Source organism: Maylandia zebra, linkage group LG3, assembly GCF_041146795.1.
Source record: "Maylandia zebra isolate NMK-2024a linkage group LG3, Mzebra_GT3a, whole genome shotgun sequence".
NCBI lineage: Eukaryota > Metazoa > Chordata > Actinopteri > Cichliformes > Cichlidae > Maylandia > Maylandia zebra.
The window spans coordinates 59136573-59155086 of record NC_135169.1 but is presented as its reverse complement, the minus strand read 5'-3'; the positions used below and the strand labels follow the sequence as shown (position 1 = coordinate 59155086).

At 42.3% G+C, this 18514-nt stretch overlaps 1 protein-coding gene across 1 annotated transcript in view; it reads right to left on the bottom strand.

The window, feature by feature from the left end:
* Positions 1 to 2038: 2038 nt before the first annotated feature.
* Positions 2039 to 18514, bottom strand: part of LOC143416843 (protein NLRC3-like) — a 46224-nt gene continuing 29748 nt past the window's right edge. Inside the window, exons 3-5 of the mRNA XM_076882494.1 lie at positions 13958 to 14134; positions 11427 to 11600; positions 2039 to 2617 (exon numbers count right to left, since the gene is read on the bottom strand). Of these exons, the coding sequence (XP_076738609.1) occupies positions 2608 to 2617; positions 11427 to 11600; positions 13958 to 14134 (361 nt within the window). The 3' untranslated portion in view covers positions 2039 to 2607. The remainder of the gene's footprint in view (positions 2618 to 11426; positions 11601 to 13957; positions 14135 to 18514) is intronic.

Below are 18514 nucleotides of genomic sequence, written 5' to 3'. Positions count from 1 at the left end.
TGAGATTAAAAAACACAGGAGCAACTTTAAGAAATCACTACAGCATTGACCATATCAAGCCATACAGAAGAAGCCACCATGTAAATATCAGTGACAAGTAAAAATACCCAACTCGCAGTCAGACAGTGAACAGCAGCACAGACCTGAAGATGCCCCCCTGCCATCCTACTGCTAACCCTCAGTGCCAGCAAAGTCCAGAGGATTCATTATGCACCCAAAACGGCTGACACAAGGAGTTTAATTGTGTTCCAGGACCAGAAACGCGTGAACAAGAACTTCCCTCCCAGAAACAAAGCTTAGAAAATGAAGGTGACATAGTGAACAACTCTTTTTGACCAGTTGGTCATTTGTTGCCAGTTTGGCGTTGCAACTTAATTGACTGTTGCATGACTTTGTTTGCATTTTGAAGTCTTCAACTCATATTGGATATAAAGAAACATGCAACGTGCACTGAGCTTGTGGAAGTCTGGAAATGGATCTGCCTGTCAGTAATTTTCTATTTTGCCCACCCGCTGTACCTTTCCTATTTCTCTGCGTGTAAATGCATGCCTATTGTATTGACTTTTTTCCTGTTGTGGCCCGTTGGCCTTTACCAAGCTTATCCACTACAAATCTCATGCATGCCTAAGCTAACTTATCATATTTTTCTTTTAGTAAAGAGGCTATGGCGTGCAAAGGATACTGGGCGCTTGGAGGCAGCTGTTGGACCATACAAGTTATTGGATTCCTCTTTTCGAACACTGCAGGGGTCACGGTGGTTTCTGATGAGGTAAGAGAACTTATCATTATTGATTCTGATTTCGAGGTTCTGCTCCTTCTGAAGCATTTGCAGTGCAGAGACCATTAATAGTTTAAAATGTGCGGGTAGGTGGGGGGGGGGGTTATATTGCAAAACTCTGATAAGGTTTCACCCATTCACTTCAACAGGAAAAAATGTTATCAACCACAACACAGATGTTGTGACATCTGTGACATCATAATACCCAGTTTCAGTATATGCAGAAAGAACCTTTATCAGCAATTATATTCTATGTTGTGAAGCAGTTTCTTGCACAAAGTGTTATTTTTAAATAAGTTTTCAGTGGCACAAACAATTGTAATTTTTAATTTAACTTTTTCTTTAGATTGTCAACATTTCTGCACAGAAAATACTGCTCATAGACCCCATGGGAATGAAGGTGTTTATGACAGGAAAATTCTGCGCAACTGGAGGTATGTATGATACTGAGGTGTTATTCTTAGATTAAAAAAAAAAAAATCTTGTTTCATTACAAACACTTTTGTTCAACTAGGAATTTTCTGAGGATGAGAGGGCATGAAGACACCATGGAGTGGCAGTTACAGACTATGCAACACAACAAGCGACAGGATTCCAGCAGTTGTGGAGTTTTACTGTTAAAGGTAACCCTTATTCAAATGATTCAGTTTCTTGTTAGCTAGAATTAAGACTTTAAGTGAATTTAAGTGAAGTGAAAGTTATTTCGGTCAACAACAACAAAGATGATCATTTTACATAGAAGTACTTAATCATACAGTAACTGAAAAAGGAATAGGCTGAAGCCTTGTGGCTTATAATTATCCTATCCTTTACCTAATTAAGACTTTACATTCTAATTATGATCAATCTCACAGTTTGCAGAACACTACCTTGATTTTGGAGAGGTCAGTGAGGTGTCAACCACTACAGAGCCAGTTGTGCTGGAGCGAATGCAGATAGCTTGCACCCTACTTGAAAATCGAGGTAAGTCCAGTAAAGTCCTTATCACGTTAGTGCGTACTTCCAATTTAAATAGTGCTTTTCAAACAGCACAGTACAAATAGTGCTCTTCAAACACTTTCAGATAAGACCCTTCTCAAAGTCTAATTTAGACTAATTTTCCAGGAAGTATATTTGGAAAAAATGTACTATTATTTTTTAATTATTCAATAAATAATGTTTGATTAAAACCTAACTATGATTGTGTTTCAGGGAACGCTGAGGACTACTGCATTGTTTTCTCCATGTTAGATGCTAACGCTGACCGCAGCATGATTGAAATGGTAAAACAAAACAAAAGAAACACATAAGTCTTAGTATCATTACTTGCCAATCATAATTAAAATGTTGAGTAATAGTATTCACCAAACAGAATATGAGCCATTTATTTTTCCTTTCCAGGTGCAGTGTGAATCTTGCCAAAGATGGGCACATTTTGCATGTGAAAAATATAAAGAGAGCAACCAAGAATATAAATGCCAAAAATGTAGCCAGAGTCAGACAGAGACTGTGCAGAGACTGTAGAAGGACAGAGCAGCAGCAGAGCAGTCCAGATACACTGATGATCCTCTGTCAGATCCAGAGGGACACACAGGGATGATGCTGGACTCTACATTGTGTCTGACAGTGGAGCTGTTCTCAGAGCAGTTCACTCTGCAGCACTGACAGTCATCTGCACTTCTTCTCATTCCTCTGTCAGTCACTGCTGGATGAAGCTCTCCTCTCCACCTCCCAGTAACATGGCCCAGTCAGAGCGTCTCTACACACAAGCTGCTGCTGCTTCAACCTCTCTGGATCATCAGGACACAGCTCCTCCTCTCTCAGCACACACACCGTCCTGTTTACCATCATCAGCTCCACCTGCAGAGAGAAGAAGGAAGAGCAGAGGAGATAAACGAGTGTTTCCAGAGACTCTTCATCAGCTGTCAGTCAGTGATGCAGCACATCCAGTATAAAGAGCAGCAGGGACTTCAGTGCTGGGACTGTACTAGGACTCATTGTTGCTTCACTTTTTCTAATCTTTGGATTTTTATTGAAGTTGATGAAAATGTTTTTCCCTCCTAGTTTGAGTTTGGACTTTCATTCATTAGAAGAACCTTGGTGTGTCCACTCTGAGCTCTGTAGGAACCCAATGTAACCCAGTGAGTTTACACGACTCACGGGGGATTGGCTGGCCCCCCTCCCCTTAAAATACCAACTATGTTGGGCTGAAGCCAACGTTACAGAGCAAAAACAACAACAAAAGACAAAAGCAGTAAAACAATGTCGGACTCTGTAGTTTTCTCTGGTCCCCTCCCCAATCAGACCAGGAGTGACATGTTTAGCCGCATGTTCTCCTTAAATTGCTGGCTGTCTGAGTGGTGTCCCAGAAACGATGTGGGCTTCATAGATAATTGGCAAACCTTCTGGAGGAAACCTGGTCTTGTTAGGAGAGACGGCATCCATCCCACTTTGGATGGAGCAGCTCTCATTTCTAGAAATATGGACAAATTTATTAAACCCCCCAAAATATGACTATCCAGAGTTGGGACCAGGAAGCAGAGTTGCAGTCTTACACGCTTCTCTGCAGCTTCTCTCCTCCTGCTACCCCCCCAAAAACCCATCTCCATAGAGACTGTGTCAGCTTCCAAAAAGACAAAAAACAAACTAAAAACCAGCAACAAACAACTTAAACACAAACAATTACAAAGAAAGAACAATACAGTATCCACATCTGAACCAAAGAGTAAAACAGTGAAATGTGGATTATTAAATATTGGGTCTCTCTCCTCCAAGTCTCTGTTAGTACATGACTTAATAATTGATCAACAAATTGATTTACTCTGCCTTACAGAAACCTGGTTGCAGCAGGATGATTATGTTAGTTTAAATGAATCAACACCCCCGAGCCATTCTAACTACCAGAAATCTCGAAGCACAGGCCGAGGGGGCGGTGTGGCAGCAATTTTTCACACCAGCCTATTAATTAATGAAAGACCAAGACAGACTTTTAATTCATTTGAAAGCCTGATGCTTAACATTGTCCACCCCAGCTGTGAAACTCAGAAACCAGTCTTACTTGTTATCATCTATCGTCCACCTGGGCCTTACACAGAGTTTCTGTCTGATTTCTCAGACTTTATATCTAATTTAGTTCTGAGCTCAGATAAAATAATTATTGTGGGTGATTTTAACATCCATGTAGATGCTAAAAATGACAGCCTCAACATGGCATTTAATCTGTTATTAGACTCAATTGGTTTCTCTCAAAATGTAAAAGAACCCACCCACCACTTTAATCACACTCTAGATCTTGTTTTAACATATGGCATCGAACCTGAACATTTAACAGTGTTTCCTGAAAACCCTCTCCTGTCTGATCATTTCCTGATAACATTTACTTTTACAATAATTGATTACACAGCGGTGAAGAGTAGACTTTATCAAAGTAGATGTCTTTCTGAAAGCACTGTAACTAAGTTTAAGAATATAATCCACCCACTGTTATCATCTCCAATGCCCTGTACCAACACAGAGCAAAGCAGCTATCTGAACGCTACCCCAACAGAGGTCGATTATCTTGTTAATAATTTCACCTCCTCACTACGTACGACTCTGGATACTGTAGCTCCTGTGACAACTAAGGCCTCAAATCAGAAGTACCTGACTCCGTGGTATAATTCTGAAACACGTACCCTAAAGCAGATGACTCGTAATCTGGAGAGGAAATGGCGTGTCACAAATTTAGAGGATCATCATTTAGCCTGGAGAAATAGTTTGCTGCTTTATAAGAAAGCCCTCCGCAAAGCCAGAACATCTTACTATTCATCACTGATTGAAGAAAATAAGAACAACCCTAGGTTTCTCTTCAGCACTGTAGCCAGGCTGACAAAAAGTCAGAGCTCTTTTGAGCCAACCATCCCTTTAACGTTAACTAGTAATGACTTCATGAACTTCTTCACAAATAAAATTTTTATCATTAGAGAAAAAATTACCAGTAATCATCCCACAGATGTAATATTATCTACAGCTATTCTTAGTACCATCGATGTTAAGTTAGACTCTTTTTCTCCAGTTGATCTTTCTGAGTTAACTTCAATAATTACTTCCTCCAAACCATCAACGTGTCTTTTAGACCCCATTCCTACAAAACTGCTCAAAGAAGTCCTGCCATTAATTAATTCTTCGATCTTAAATATGATCAACCTATCTCTAATAATCGGCTATGTACCACAGGCCTTCAAGCTGGCTGTAGTTAAACCTTTACTCAAAAAGCCATCTCTAGACCCAGCAGTCTTAGCTAATTATAGGCCAATCTCCAACCTTCCTTTCATATCAAAAATCCTTGAAAGAGTAGTTGTCAAACAGCTAACAGATCATCTGCAGAGGAATGGTTTATTTGAAGAGTTTCAGTCAGGTTTCAGAGCTCAGCACAGCACAGAAACAGCTTTAGTGAAGGTTACAAATGATCTTCTTATGGCCTCTGACAGTGGACTCATCTCTGTGCTTGTCCTGCTAGACCTCAGTGCAGCGTTCGATACTGTTGATCATAATATCCTATTAGAGCGATTAGAACATGCTGTAGGTATTACAAGTACTGCGCTGCAGTGGTTTGTATCATATCTATCTAATAGACTCCAATTCGTGCATGTAAATGGAGAGTCCTCTTCACACACTGAGGTTAATTATGGAGTTCCACAGGGTTCAGTGCTAGGACCAATTCTGTTTACATTATACATGCTTCCCTTAGGCAGTATCATTAGAAGACATAGCATACATTTTCACTGCTATGCAGATGACACCCAGCTCTATCTGTCCATGAAGCCAGATAACACACACCAATTAGTTAAACTGCAGGAATGTCTTAAAGACATAAAGACCTGGATGGCCGCTAACTTTCTGCTTCTTAATTCAGATAAAACTGAGGTTATTGTACTCGGCCCTGAAAATCTTAGAAATATGGTATCTAATCAGATTCTTACTCTGGATGGCATTACCTTGGCCTCCAGTAACGCGGTGAGGAACCTTGGAGTCATTTTTGACCAGGACATGTCCTTCAACGCACATATTAAACAAATATGTAAGACTGCTTTCTTCCATTTGCGCAACATCTCTAAAATTAGAAACATCCTGTCTCAGAGTGACGCTGAAAAACTAGTTCATGCATTTATTACTTCCAGGCTGGACTACTGTAATTCATTATTATCAGGATGTCCAAAAAACTCACTGAAAAGCCTTCAGCTAATCCAAAATGCTGCAGCAAGAGTCCTGACAGGGACTAGAAAGAGAGAGCATATTTCTCCTGTTTTGGCTTCCCTTCATTGGCTTCCTGTTAAATCCAGAATTGAATTCAAAATCCTGCTCCTCACATACAAGGTCTTAAATAATCAGGCCCCATCTTATCTTAATGACCTTGTAGTACCATATCACCCTATTAGAGCGCTCCGCTCTCGCTCTGCAGGCCTACTTGTTGTTCCTAGAGTATTTAAAAGTAGAATGGGAGGGAGAGCCTTCAGTTTTCAGGCCCCTCTTCTGTGGAACCAGCTTCCAGTTTGGATTCGGGAGACAGACACTATCTCTACTTTTAAGATTAGGCTTAAAACTTTCCTTTTTTCTAAAGCATATAGTTAGGGCTGGACCAGGTGACCCTGAATCCTCCCTTTGTTATGCTGCAATAGATGTAGGCTGCCGGGGGATTCCCATGATGCATTGAGTTTTTCCTTTCCAGTCACCTTTCTCACTCACTATGTATTAATAGACCTCTCTGCATTGAATCATATCTGTTATTAACCTCTGTCTCTCTTCCACAGCATGTCTTTATCCTGTCTTCCTTCTCTCACCCCAACCGGTCGCAGCAGATGGCCGCCCCTCCCTGAGCCTGGTTCTGCCGGAGGTTTCTTCCTGTTAAAAGGGAGTTTTTCCTTCCCACTGTCGCCAAAGTGCTTGCTCATAGGGGGTCATATGATTGTTGGGTTTTTCTCTGTATCTATGAAGCGCCTTGAGGCGACTTTTGTTGTGATTTGGCGCTATATAAATAAAATTGAATTGAATTGAATTGAATGTTTACAAACGGGACAGACCGTCAGCTAAAACATTTTCAGTCCCCTTTTTGTGGTGGATACTTAAGTTGTATTCCTGCAACAACAGAGCCCAGCGCATAAGGCGCTGGTTGTGATTAAACATACGCGCCAGGAACACAAGTGGGTTGTGGTCTGTGTACATGACAAGAGGCAACATGCTGGACCCCAGGTACACGTGAAAGTGCTGAAGAGCCAACAACAAAGCCAGGGTCTCCTTTTCAATGGTGGAGTAGTTTAACTGATTTTTATTGAACTTGCGAGAAAAGTAACAAACGGGGTGGTTCAAACCCAGCAAGTCTTCTTGCAACAGCACTGCCCCAGCCCCGACAGCACTGGCATCAACCTCGAGTTTGAATGGTCGCGTCAAATCAGGTGCAGCTAACACAGGAGAATGGCAGAGGAGGGCTTTTGCACTCTCAAAAGCATCCTGACACTCACTCGACCAGCTAAACTCAACCTTTGGGCTGAGCAGGTCAGTCAATGGCTTTACTACAGAGGAGAAATTCTTACAAAAGTTCCTGTAGTAGCCCACCATCCCTAGAAACCGACGTAACTCACGCCTGGTGGTAGGCGTGGGAAACTGTTTAATCACTTCCACTTTGGCATCTATGGGCCGGACCTGTCCACGTCCTACCTCCCTGCCTAAGTACGTCACAGTAGCTTTGGCAAACTCACACTTAGCTAAGTTGAGAGTTAGGGTAGCTTGTGCCAAACGGTGAAATACCTGTTGTAACGTTTCCAAATGATCTTGCCATGTTTCATCAGCTAATTGAGCTGCTGACAGCTGATCTCTAGTCAAAGGCAGTACAGAGTCCTTAGGAAATGGATCAGGCTCCTCGGGCGTCACAGAGTCTGGAGGTGACAGAACATTGTTTCTGTTAGTGGGTACATCATTCTCCCCGGAAAACGAGGACATCAACACAGAATCAGAGAGGGCAATATCAGTATCTTTCCGAGCTTGTGCTCGAGTAATTGCACAGGCTGGATACAGCCCAGGGTGCATAGACACATCAGAAGTTTTCTGATTCAGGGGGTTGTCTAAAACCTCCAGACGAGGGAGCACTACCCCTCCTGCGATGTCGTTGCCCAACAGCATGGCCACACCCTCTATTGGCAAGGCCGGGCAAACGGCAACAGGGAAAAATCCTGTAGCAAGGCTAGATTTAATAAAAATTCTGTGAACTGGTCTAGGAGCGTAACCCATCTCTATCCCCCGCAGAACAGAATTAAAACCACATTCACTTTTAGCAGAAAATGGTAATACACTTGAGAGGATGACAGTTTGAGAACCTCCAGTGTCCCTTAAAATACGTACAGGTTTTAACTCTGATGGGTTGTCTGTTAGCGATACTAAGCCATCAAAAATGAATGGTTCGAAACAGGGGTCAGGCACCCTACCACCACACTCATGGTCCTCGTGACGGGCCTCAGCTTTTACAAAACCCACCCCTTTGGGTGGCTGAGCATGTGATGTTTTGCGTTTTAATGCTAAACAGTCAGCAATCACATGTCCGGTTTTATGACAGTAAAAACATTCACGGTGTTCCCTGGACCCAGACTCTTTAGCTGTGTGGCGCTGCTGCACAGGGCTAACCCGTGGCTTCTCACTGTCAGTAAATGAGGCTTTGTGAGTGAGTACAAACTCATCAGCAAGAACAGCAGCAGATGTGAGTGACGTCACTTTCTGTTCATTCAAATACAGCACAATACGCTCAGGAATGCATTTCTTAAAGTCCTCTAACAAAACTAGTTCGCGCAGAGCATCATAGTCAGTCGCTTTTGACGCAACACACCACTTATCAAAGAGAACCCCCTTTTCTCTTGCAAACTCCACATAAGTCTGCGACAGCAATCTCTTTTGCTGGCGAAACCTCTGCCTATAGGCCTCTGGAACTAGCTCATAGGCCTTCAAGACAGCTGCTTTAACACACGAGTAATCTAAACTGTCCTTTAAAGAAAGAGCAGCCACCACCTCTTGAGCTTTGCCGGACAGTTTGCACTGTAGCAAAAGAGGCCAAATCTCACTAGGCCACTGCAGCGCGCCAGCGATTCGTTCAAATGCTGCAAAGTATGTATCCACCTCAGTTTCTCTAAAAGTGGGCACTAAAGAAATGCACTTATCAATTTTAAAAGCAGGAGTGGACGTGGAGGTGGGACCGGAATGAACAGCAGAGACAGATGAGGCTTGAGACTGTGACTCCAGCTCAAGCTGTCGGAGCCTAACGGCCTTGTCCGCCTCTATTTCCAGCCTCCTTATTTCAAGCTGAACCCGCCGGTTCTGAGCCTTCTCCTCAGCCTCCATCTGGAGACGTGCCAGCCGCACCTTCAGCCGAGCTCCTTCTCTCCCTTCGGAACTCCCAGAAGAGAGTGGATCATAGCGAGGAAGCGTGCGCGGCGTTTTTCCCCGCTCATCCCCCTCACCATCCCCACTGGAACCATTTTGGCCCTCTTCAACTACGGCAGCTTGGCTTGGCACACCAGAGACCACAGGCAAAACAGGCGCTTGAAGCACACCAGCTCCCACCAACTTGTCCACCACTAAGGCTTTTATTTCACTCTTACGGAGAGTTTTTGAAACCTGCAGCTGAAAGTGATCCACAATTTGCAGCAAATCATTCTTGCGACAGCTATTAATAATCCCTAGAGACGGGGCAGCTATAAAGTGCTGCAAACAAAACGCAGCTGACATAGTGCTTAATCTTTAGCCAACTCAATTTCTCTTTTTTTTTTTTTTTTTTTTTTTTTAACCCCCACTCCCAGGAACAAAGACCCCCTATGAGGGATCCCGGACGAGCCCCCACTTATGTTACGGCCCGGCTCTGCTAGGCGGCAGCGGACGTAACATAAACGAGCCCAGAGACCAAGGAGTTAGATAGGAAGACAAACATAAGGTTTATTAACACAACTGAAATCCGTTAGTGAAACAACTCACTAGGCAGCAGAGAAACTTTAAGCAAACACCACGATTAATAACACCAGTAGAGCACTGCTCTACTAAACGTCTCGCAGGAGGCAACACAAAACACAGGCAGAAGGCAAAAGGGAGGGACTCTCTGTACAGTCTGTTCAAATCAACAAGTCCCTCGACGAATGAAGACTCCTCAGCCTTTTATACTATCAGGTAACTGCAGTCAGCTGTGTCACTTGTCATAACTGCAGACAGCTGTGTCACTTGTCCGTCGTACTCCAGGCTCCTGCGGCAGCCAATGGTGTGCGTAGTCAGACAGGCTCGGATCCGCATGAAGTTGGGGCGGGCATATGTCCGGGCCAGCCAATCCGTGAGTCCTGGAGCACTGTAGCTTCCATGGAGGAAGGCGGGGCCACCTGAGGCCAGCGGCCGTAACAACTACAACATGTTATTGTTAATTGGGATTTATCATCACTCTGTTAATCACTGAGTTGATCAAAAATAAATCAATAATAAAAGATAAATACTATAAATATAAGAATAAAACCCAAAGAGTATATTTAACACCCCTACTGGTTAGGAAGGAACAAGCCCCGCCTTCCCCTGCTCTGTACCGTCACGTGCTCAGACACAGAGAGAGACGGAGGTGCACGAGACCATCACTGATTTTCACCGCCAAGCTTTTCGCTGGAAAATAACTATTAACTTGATAAATTGAGCAAATATCCATACCGGAGATCTGCATGGACCTTGGAGAAACGGACCTGATTTATTGTGAACATTTCGGACCTTGAAACCATCGCGGCTAGGTTTTTTTATGGGATCGTGAGACCTGGATCTCTTCCTGACGAGGAAGATGGCGAGCCTTTCCCTTTGAACCGAACCGAACCACAGCCATTCTGAGTTGGCCCAGAAGGGCAGGTTGCTCTTCTCTCACGAACAATTGCAACAGTGCGGTAGGACGAAATCGCACCAATCACAAACTTTTGACCTGTTGGATTTGACTTGACTGAACACTGACTATTAAGCCGGCAAGACTGACATATCTGAGCTCAGATAGGATTCTGACTGTTATTATTATTGCTGTCACTGTATTTTATTTTATGTTTTCATTCCTGTTCATAAAATGCTGTTAAATTGTTGCTAAATAGTTTAATACAATTCATAGCAACTTTACCTGTGGCTCCAGTCATTTTTCTCCACGCAACTCCCTTTATCCCTCCTGCGAATCTAGCTATTGGCCCATTCTCTCCATCTTACTTTAATTTCCCCTACCCTATCCTGTACTTGGCTACACCAACAACAAGCCCAACAATCCAGATGGACGGTTCCAGCTGTTAACTGGAGGAATTCCATCCAAACATCTGCTCTCACTAAATTCTTCCTCACCTACAGACTGTGTTCTTCACTGCTTTAAACTTGGAAATGAATGCAGTCATTGGTCTGCGTGCTGCTTTGTTCAGAGAGCTGATTGGCTGTTGACAGCGTTTGATCAGAGCGTGTCAGCCGTTATCATGGTGACCATAAAGGTCAGAAACAGGAAGTGTTTGTGTCCAATCCTGAAGCCTGTCACCATTCTCCTCTCACAGCTTCACTGAGAAGCTGCAGCTTTACAGGAAACACTGGATCTTTGTTTCATACTGACTGTGTTTAGTACAATACTGCTGACAGCACCACCCACTCACTCCATCACTCTACTTACTCCAGAGTCTCCAGTCTGTAGTCTGGACTCTGCTGAAGATCAGACAGCTGCTTCACATCTGGATCCTTCAGGTTGTTTCCTCTCAGCTCCAGCTCTCTCAGATGGGAGGGGTTGGACTTCAGTGCTGCTGCCAGATAATCACAGCTGATCTCTGACAAACCACAGACACTCAATCTGTATAAAGAATGAAAGATGTAAGTTTATTAGACAAAGTGCTTGAAATCATTCAGTGTTTCATCATCTGTTCAGAGCTGAAGAAGGTTCAGAATGTAGAAGTTTAGAAAATGGAAACTCCAAACAGCTGAAGCCAACAGGAAGCAGCTTCAAACAGGAAACTGTGCAGAGTTTCAGACTATATGTCCTGATGCAGCCAGTTGGATTTTGGAGATTTGAAACTCTGTTCTGTGACTAAGTCCTTGAATCATTTCTTCCAGTTGGTCCAACAAGACAGACTAAGTGTTGGACATGTGTTGTGGCTCCATTAGGGGAGCTTCTAAATGTGATGTGATGGCCCCTCTGGGTCTGTCAGGTCACAGCACTGAAGAGAGCTCAAACTGGGCACACAGTTGTTCCAGTCTGGACCAAAGACTCTATACTGGGACTGAGGGACTGCTTTGACTGCACCCACTGGGACTTTTTAAAGGCTCATGTTCTCACGTAGATCATCGATTTCTACTTACATTTCTTTCTGGGAAAAATGGGGATTACTTTGGAAACAGGAAGTATTTTCCCCAATAAGCAGCCCTGGATTAGTAAATCACTCCAACATGTTCTCAGGCAGAAGAAGCTGTCTTGTTATGAGGGAGAGACGAAAAAGATTGAGGCACAGAAACTTGTTGAAAGAGAGATAAAGCAGCTAAAATCAGGTGTAAAAGTAAAGCAGAGGATGAGCTGAATAAAGGACACTCAAGGCTGGCTTGGAAAGGAATGAAGTCCATGGTGGGGATGCAGAACAAGGAGCAAAGATGAATGTGATGCTGAATCAGCAGAAGACTTGGACTCATTTGATTCCAGCTTTGATATCATTGATTTCAATGAAGAGCTTTGTGATTGTAGCAAAGGGCTGGTAGCTCTGAGAGTCCCACTGATGAGGTGTTTGTGTGGAAATCTCTTAGTGGGACCAAAGAGAGAAAAAGCCCTGGTCCTGATGCTGTGGGAGGGAAATGATTGAAGTGTGCTGTGAGGAACTGACTGGGAGATTTTCACACATTTTCCAGTCCTCCTTGGAACAACAGGAAGTTCCCAGCATATGGAAACAAAGGTTAAGTGTCCTATGGCACTCAGTGATGATGGTGCTGTGGCCCCACCACCTCCACCTCTTTGTAAAGGAACTAACTGTCATCTGAAGCTTCAAATGGGACTAAGACTTCCTCCACTAGGTGGCAGTGTCTGATGAGAAAGTGTTAGTGGAGCTGGCCTGGAGTCAGAAACAGGAAGATGCAGGATTTGGGCTGAAATGGGGGAAAGTGGTTCGCACTAGTGCCTTAAAGCAAGAAGGTTGTAGGGTTGAAGCTTGTTGGCCTTTCTGTGGAGGTTGGATGTTCTCCCACAGTCCAATGAAATGCTGCTTAGGTTCATTGGTGCTTCTAAATTGGCTGTAGGTGTGGATGTGAGAGAGTGCTTCTCTGTCTCTCTCTGTTGGCCCTGTGATGGACTGCTCACCTGTGCAGGTGGACCACGCCTCTTGCCCTATGACAGCTAGGGCACAGGCTGCAGCCCTGTGAGCCTAAGCTGAATAAACAGTTAGCAAAAATGATCCATAGATGGCCTGAAATCCCCCAGTTAGCAGTTTGGTAGATAGCTATGACATGCTAATCCCATCCAGCAGCTGTATTCTACCTGTAAGCTGATCCCTGCTGAGCCAAAGCACTTTTTCATATACAAATTACAACCTTTAATAGAAACCTATTGGTCAGCATCTTATTAGCCTGCTGTTAGCTTCATTCCACAGAAAACTGAGAGAAACTAACAGAGTTGATAAAGAATAAAGAGAAATGTGCTGATTTAAAGCCTTTGAAGTGCTTCAGATGATCTCTGTCCACTCATTCATTCATGTAAGCTTTCTAATGCAGCTTTGATCTTCACAGTCTGCTTCATGAAACTCATTCTAACCCTGAATGTCAGAGTGTTCCTCCTTCTCTTTCCCATCATTCATGCTGGCAGTGGAGGAGATTTGGATGTTGGACTGTGTTTTGGATGATGTGTGTATGTTTGTGTTGGACTGCTGTCTGTAAAGCAAACGCACATTTTGCTTTGGATTTCAGTGTCAGACAGACTTTAAGGTGGAATGAAGAGTTGGAGAGTTTCACAGTGAATTATCCAGTGGAGGATTTTTCTTCTTCTTTGAAGGTTTGAAATGTGAACATTGTTCTGCTGCAGTCAATGGACTAAACCAGAGAAGAAGAAAACAGACTTTACCATGAAGATCCTCAGTGTGGATCAGTATAATATCAGCCTGATGTCTGCAGTTTAGTGTCAGCACAACTTTCACATCATATTCATCTCAGCACAACTAAAACATGCTGACTGACCTCAGAGTTTCAAGTCCACATCCTGGACTCTCCAGGAAACCACACAGATGCTTCACTCCTGAATCCTGCAGCTTGTTGTTGGAGCTCAGGTCCAGCTGTCTCAGATGGGAGGGGTTGGACTTCAGTGCTGCTGCCAGATAATCACAGCTGATCTCTGACAAACCACAGCTCTCCAATCTGTATAAAGAATGAAAGATGTAAGTTTATTAGACAAAGTGTGAGCTTGAAATCATTCAGTGTTTCATCATCTGTTCAGAGCTGAAGAAGGTTCAGAATGTAGAAGTTTAGAAAATGGAAACTCCAAACAGCTGACAGAGTTCATACGCCTTTGTCAGGGTCAAATTCAAGCAAGACCATGTGAAAATTAAAACACATCATCCTAGGTGAACTTAAACACCTTTGTTCCCCTTTTGTTAAGACATAGAAAAGTACACCACACAAAAATACTGCAAAAGGAAACGGTCGCCTTATATACATAGTGTATAAACTCAAAATGCACATTTCACTTCAAATTAAGATTAAGGCTTTGAACAGATCACATAGTTCAGTTCAACATATAAGACTTTAAGAATGCACAAGCATCTACTTAAAATCTATTTAATTTATCATCCATGATATTATTTTGTACAATTCCAATGTATTTTGTTCATCTCCCTTAAATAAACAGGCAGTCTTAAAGTATGAAATATTCATATACAAACACATATAAATGTGTGTACTGTCTCAGTGGCTGATAGTACCCCACAGGCCTCAGTGTGAGCTTGAAGACATTTATAATGTTTAAGTAGTTTAATGTGCAGGTGCTGACGATAAACACATTTTGAATGAAAGCCGGGGAACTTTGGTAGCACAGAAACAAGTGGCTATTCTTTGTGACTATATGGATCACTCACAATACCATTATTTCACACAAAGGCACCAAATTAATACTCAAAAAAGCTGCAGCAATACACACAAATATAAACAGTACTTGGTGACTGTTAAGTCTAATTGTTGAATGTTGCCATTGTGTTTCTTAAATTTGTACAGTCTTAGTTCAAGCAGTAGGATCAAAGCCATTCCTTTGATCCTGGCCACCTCTCCAACCACTCTGTGCTGGGGGAGGTTTTATTGTAGATACATCCTATCTGGAAGATCTGTTTCTTTTGATGTAAACTTCCTGGGTTTACGACCCTTTGGTCAGCAGGAGGTCTGACTGACCCACACACACACACACACACACACACACACACACACACACACACACACACACACACACACACACACACACACACACTCTTACAGAAGTTCACACATATACATAAAATGCTTTGTCTTAGAACACAGGGGGCGTGGCTTTGATCTGACGTGTTTTGTGTGAACTGTCTCCCAATAAAAGGTAGCAGGAGGAGGTCAGATCTGTGGTCATTTTCGTGGTGGACACAGACGAGGCCTTCCTTGCACAAATAATCGATCGATCGACTGTCTTGTTTTCTTCATGATGAATAAGTCTCTAGAATTAGCGGGGCTTGTGGAAACACAGACCCAACAGTGACAACTTTGCTTTTAGCCTTTAACCCTTCTTGACTACTTTTGATGTGGCCTCTATATTTTACCTTTAAAAACAGTTTATCTTGCCAATCTGTTATTTTCTCATTTTGACCAACTGTATCAGCACAATTTATCTAAATTCAGACAAAATTTAAAATACAAGTAGAAAGTGATATTTTGACTGTAAAAACCACACACATGTTTAACGAATCATCTTCATAACTTGAAATGCAAATAGAGATTGTACATTTTTAAAAATACGCACACGTTTTGCAAACAACAAAGTTATATGGTACTATTTACCAAAAAATGCAGCCAAGGCTCAGACGTTTTTCATATAATCATTTCAAACTATTTACAGAACAATCAGGTGTCAAACAATAGTTTGTGTCACTCTAACACATATGAGAACAGCACAGGGATAAACCTGCAGGTCTGACAGCAGGTGTGTCACTCAGCGTTTACACTGCAATCTGCCTTTGTTGGCTTTAAGGCAGCAACTGTGACGATCACTAGTAGAACTGACACACAAAACAAAACAACAGCTACACACTAAATACACAAGACAACAAACTAACTTGAGACCAAACACGGTAAACGTCACAAATCTCTCACGTATCAAAACTCTCTCTCTCTTTCGCTCACTCGCTCTCTCTTGCCGGTCACTCCTAAAACGTCCCCCTTTTGCTAAACAACCAAATGTCATGTTTCCATATCATTTTTGATTGGTCGACATGGTACATTTTCCCACCTATAGGGCTTTGGAGCGTGATGTCACGGGAGATGGGCCATGCCCCCTTCCGCCATGACAGTAGGCCAGCCAAAGGATACCATTTCAGCTATGGATCGTACGTGTTGTGTTGTCGGTTGCAACGTTAGATCACACGATCGTGAAGGCAAGAAGCTGGATAACGGGCTCTCTTTTCATCATTTTCCATCCTGGAGGCAACGTGAGGGATCCCATGTATCCGATATTACTAAACAAAGACGTCAGGCTTGGATTGCAGCGGTGAGACGAGCGGATATCGAGTTCTCTGCAATCCCCAGCTTTTTGTTGGTTTGCTCACGGCATTTTCTTTCCGGTGAGTTCTAAATTAATTCATATCACTCTTGAAAGGCTTTTAGTGTTATTTTCAATGTGCTGAGGTCATAGATAATGAGATAAAACATGCTAATGTGTGATGCTGCAGAACCACGTCATGTCGACTGAGTAGCTTATGATTTGGCATTATTGCAGGCAAACCAGCATATGAAATGGATGTAACAAATCCAGACTGGGCACCAACACTGCACATGGGGCATGACGACATACCTGTATCAGACTCGGACCGGCACTCAAGGCGTACGCAACGGAAGCGAAAAAGAGCACCCATCGGAGGTAAACACCCCCCCCCCCCCCCTCTAAAAACATACTAAATTGCTATCACTGTACACTAATCCGCACATAACTTCCAGATGAATCACACACCTGTCATTGGAATATTGGTGTACATTTACCTTATGTCTAATTTTATCTTACAGGCTTTCGTTATGCAGCTGCAGAGTCTGAAGGTGTGCCCCGTGCAGAAGTGATTGATGAAGATCTGACAGAAGACCAACAGCAAAATCACAATGTCATGGAGGCAGTGGACAGCAGTTGTGTTGGACAAGTGGAGGTTGAGGTACCAGCTGCAAATGTGGATATACTGAAGAAATGCACTCAAAAAAATGAATGAGGTGGATTGTTCAGTGTATATTAATTATTTATTCTCATTTTACTTAAAATATATGTTTTTGTTAAGTTAACATATGTTTTTCTAGTTAACATATGTTTTTCTAATCAAGTCTACTTAATTGTGTCTATTATTCAACGTACATAATACTAATGTGTTACTTGATCGCATAACATTTAAGTTAAGTCAATTAGGATCGATATACCTTGTATATCCACAAGGTGGCAGTAATGCAAAAACAGTTGTAATGAAACCGCGCAGAACAAGAAGGTTTCACGGCTTGTGCCTGCTCATGCGCAAGACTTCAAATTTAACTGAAAAAGGCTGTTTTGGCGCCAAGCTGCTGTTTCTTTGAGAGGTAAGACCACTTTTTTCTTTGACTATGTTGTGTAGTATCTATATGTCCAGCATGGTTATATTTTGCGTTTGTCTTACAAGACATGTTATATCGTTTGCGTGTGCTTGTTTTACATTAGTTTTACTGGGTCCTGGACATGCTTATTTTGTGGACTGTGTAAGAAACATTTTTATTGTTTTTTGTTTTATTAAGGGATTAGCTACAGGGGTTCATGGGGTTATTCTTTCAAGGGGTTATTTTTCCATTTGCTTTCTTGGGATTCCTTTTCTGTAATCCGAGAGTCGGAAATATCGAATAGGATAGCAAGGATAGCATAAAGTGACATTTAAAATCCAAAAAGTCAAGGGTGAAAGCCACTGTGACACCATTGTTCTGCTCTATCAGTAATCTGTATTATGTAAAAATGGTCTGTAAATACAGCATGTTTCCTAGCGGAGTTATACATATCAATGTAGTTATAAATTACAGTTTGTGAAAGTACACACTTAATTTTTTTAATAAAATTATTCAAGACATATGAGTGGACAGACAATGGAGGTCGACAGACCTGGTGATAATTGCTTCTATAGAAAGTTAGCACATGGCAGTGTCAATCTCTTGCTTTTCTTCTGAGTAGTATTTTATTTAGTTGTAATTCAAACAATAATTTGCTTCTTGAAATTAAGGAATTAATTATTTTTTTTCTTTATAAATCTCAGATCCTGCCTTTACCTGCTCCCTCCTATACTGATGTGGTGTATGTAGTATTGCTGAGCTTGTATGTGGTATGTGAACTGTTATACTTTTAAAAACAAAACTGTTTTATAAGTTAAGTTTTCTTTTGTGACCCATCCCATGCCCCTGTTATTTCTTCTCCACATCTGAACCATGGTAAAGGTTGCAGTTCAAGGGCCTGAGGCATGAAATTCTTTTCAGATCAGCTGTGATCAATATTTTTTGGAACTTGATAAATAACAA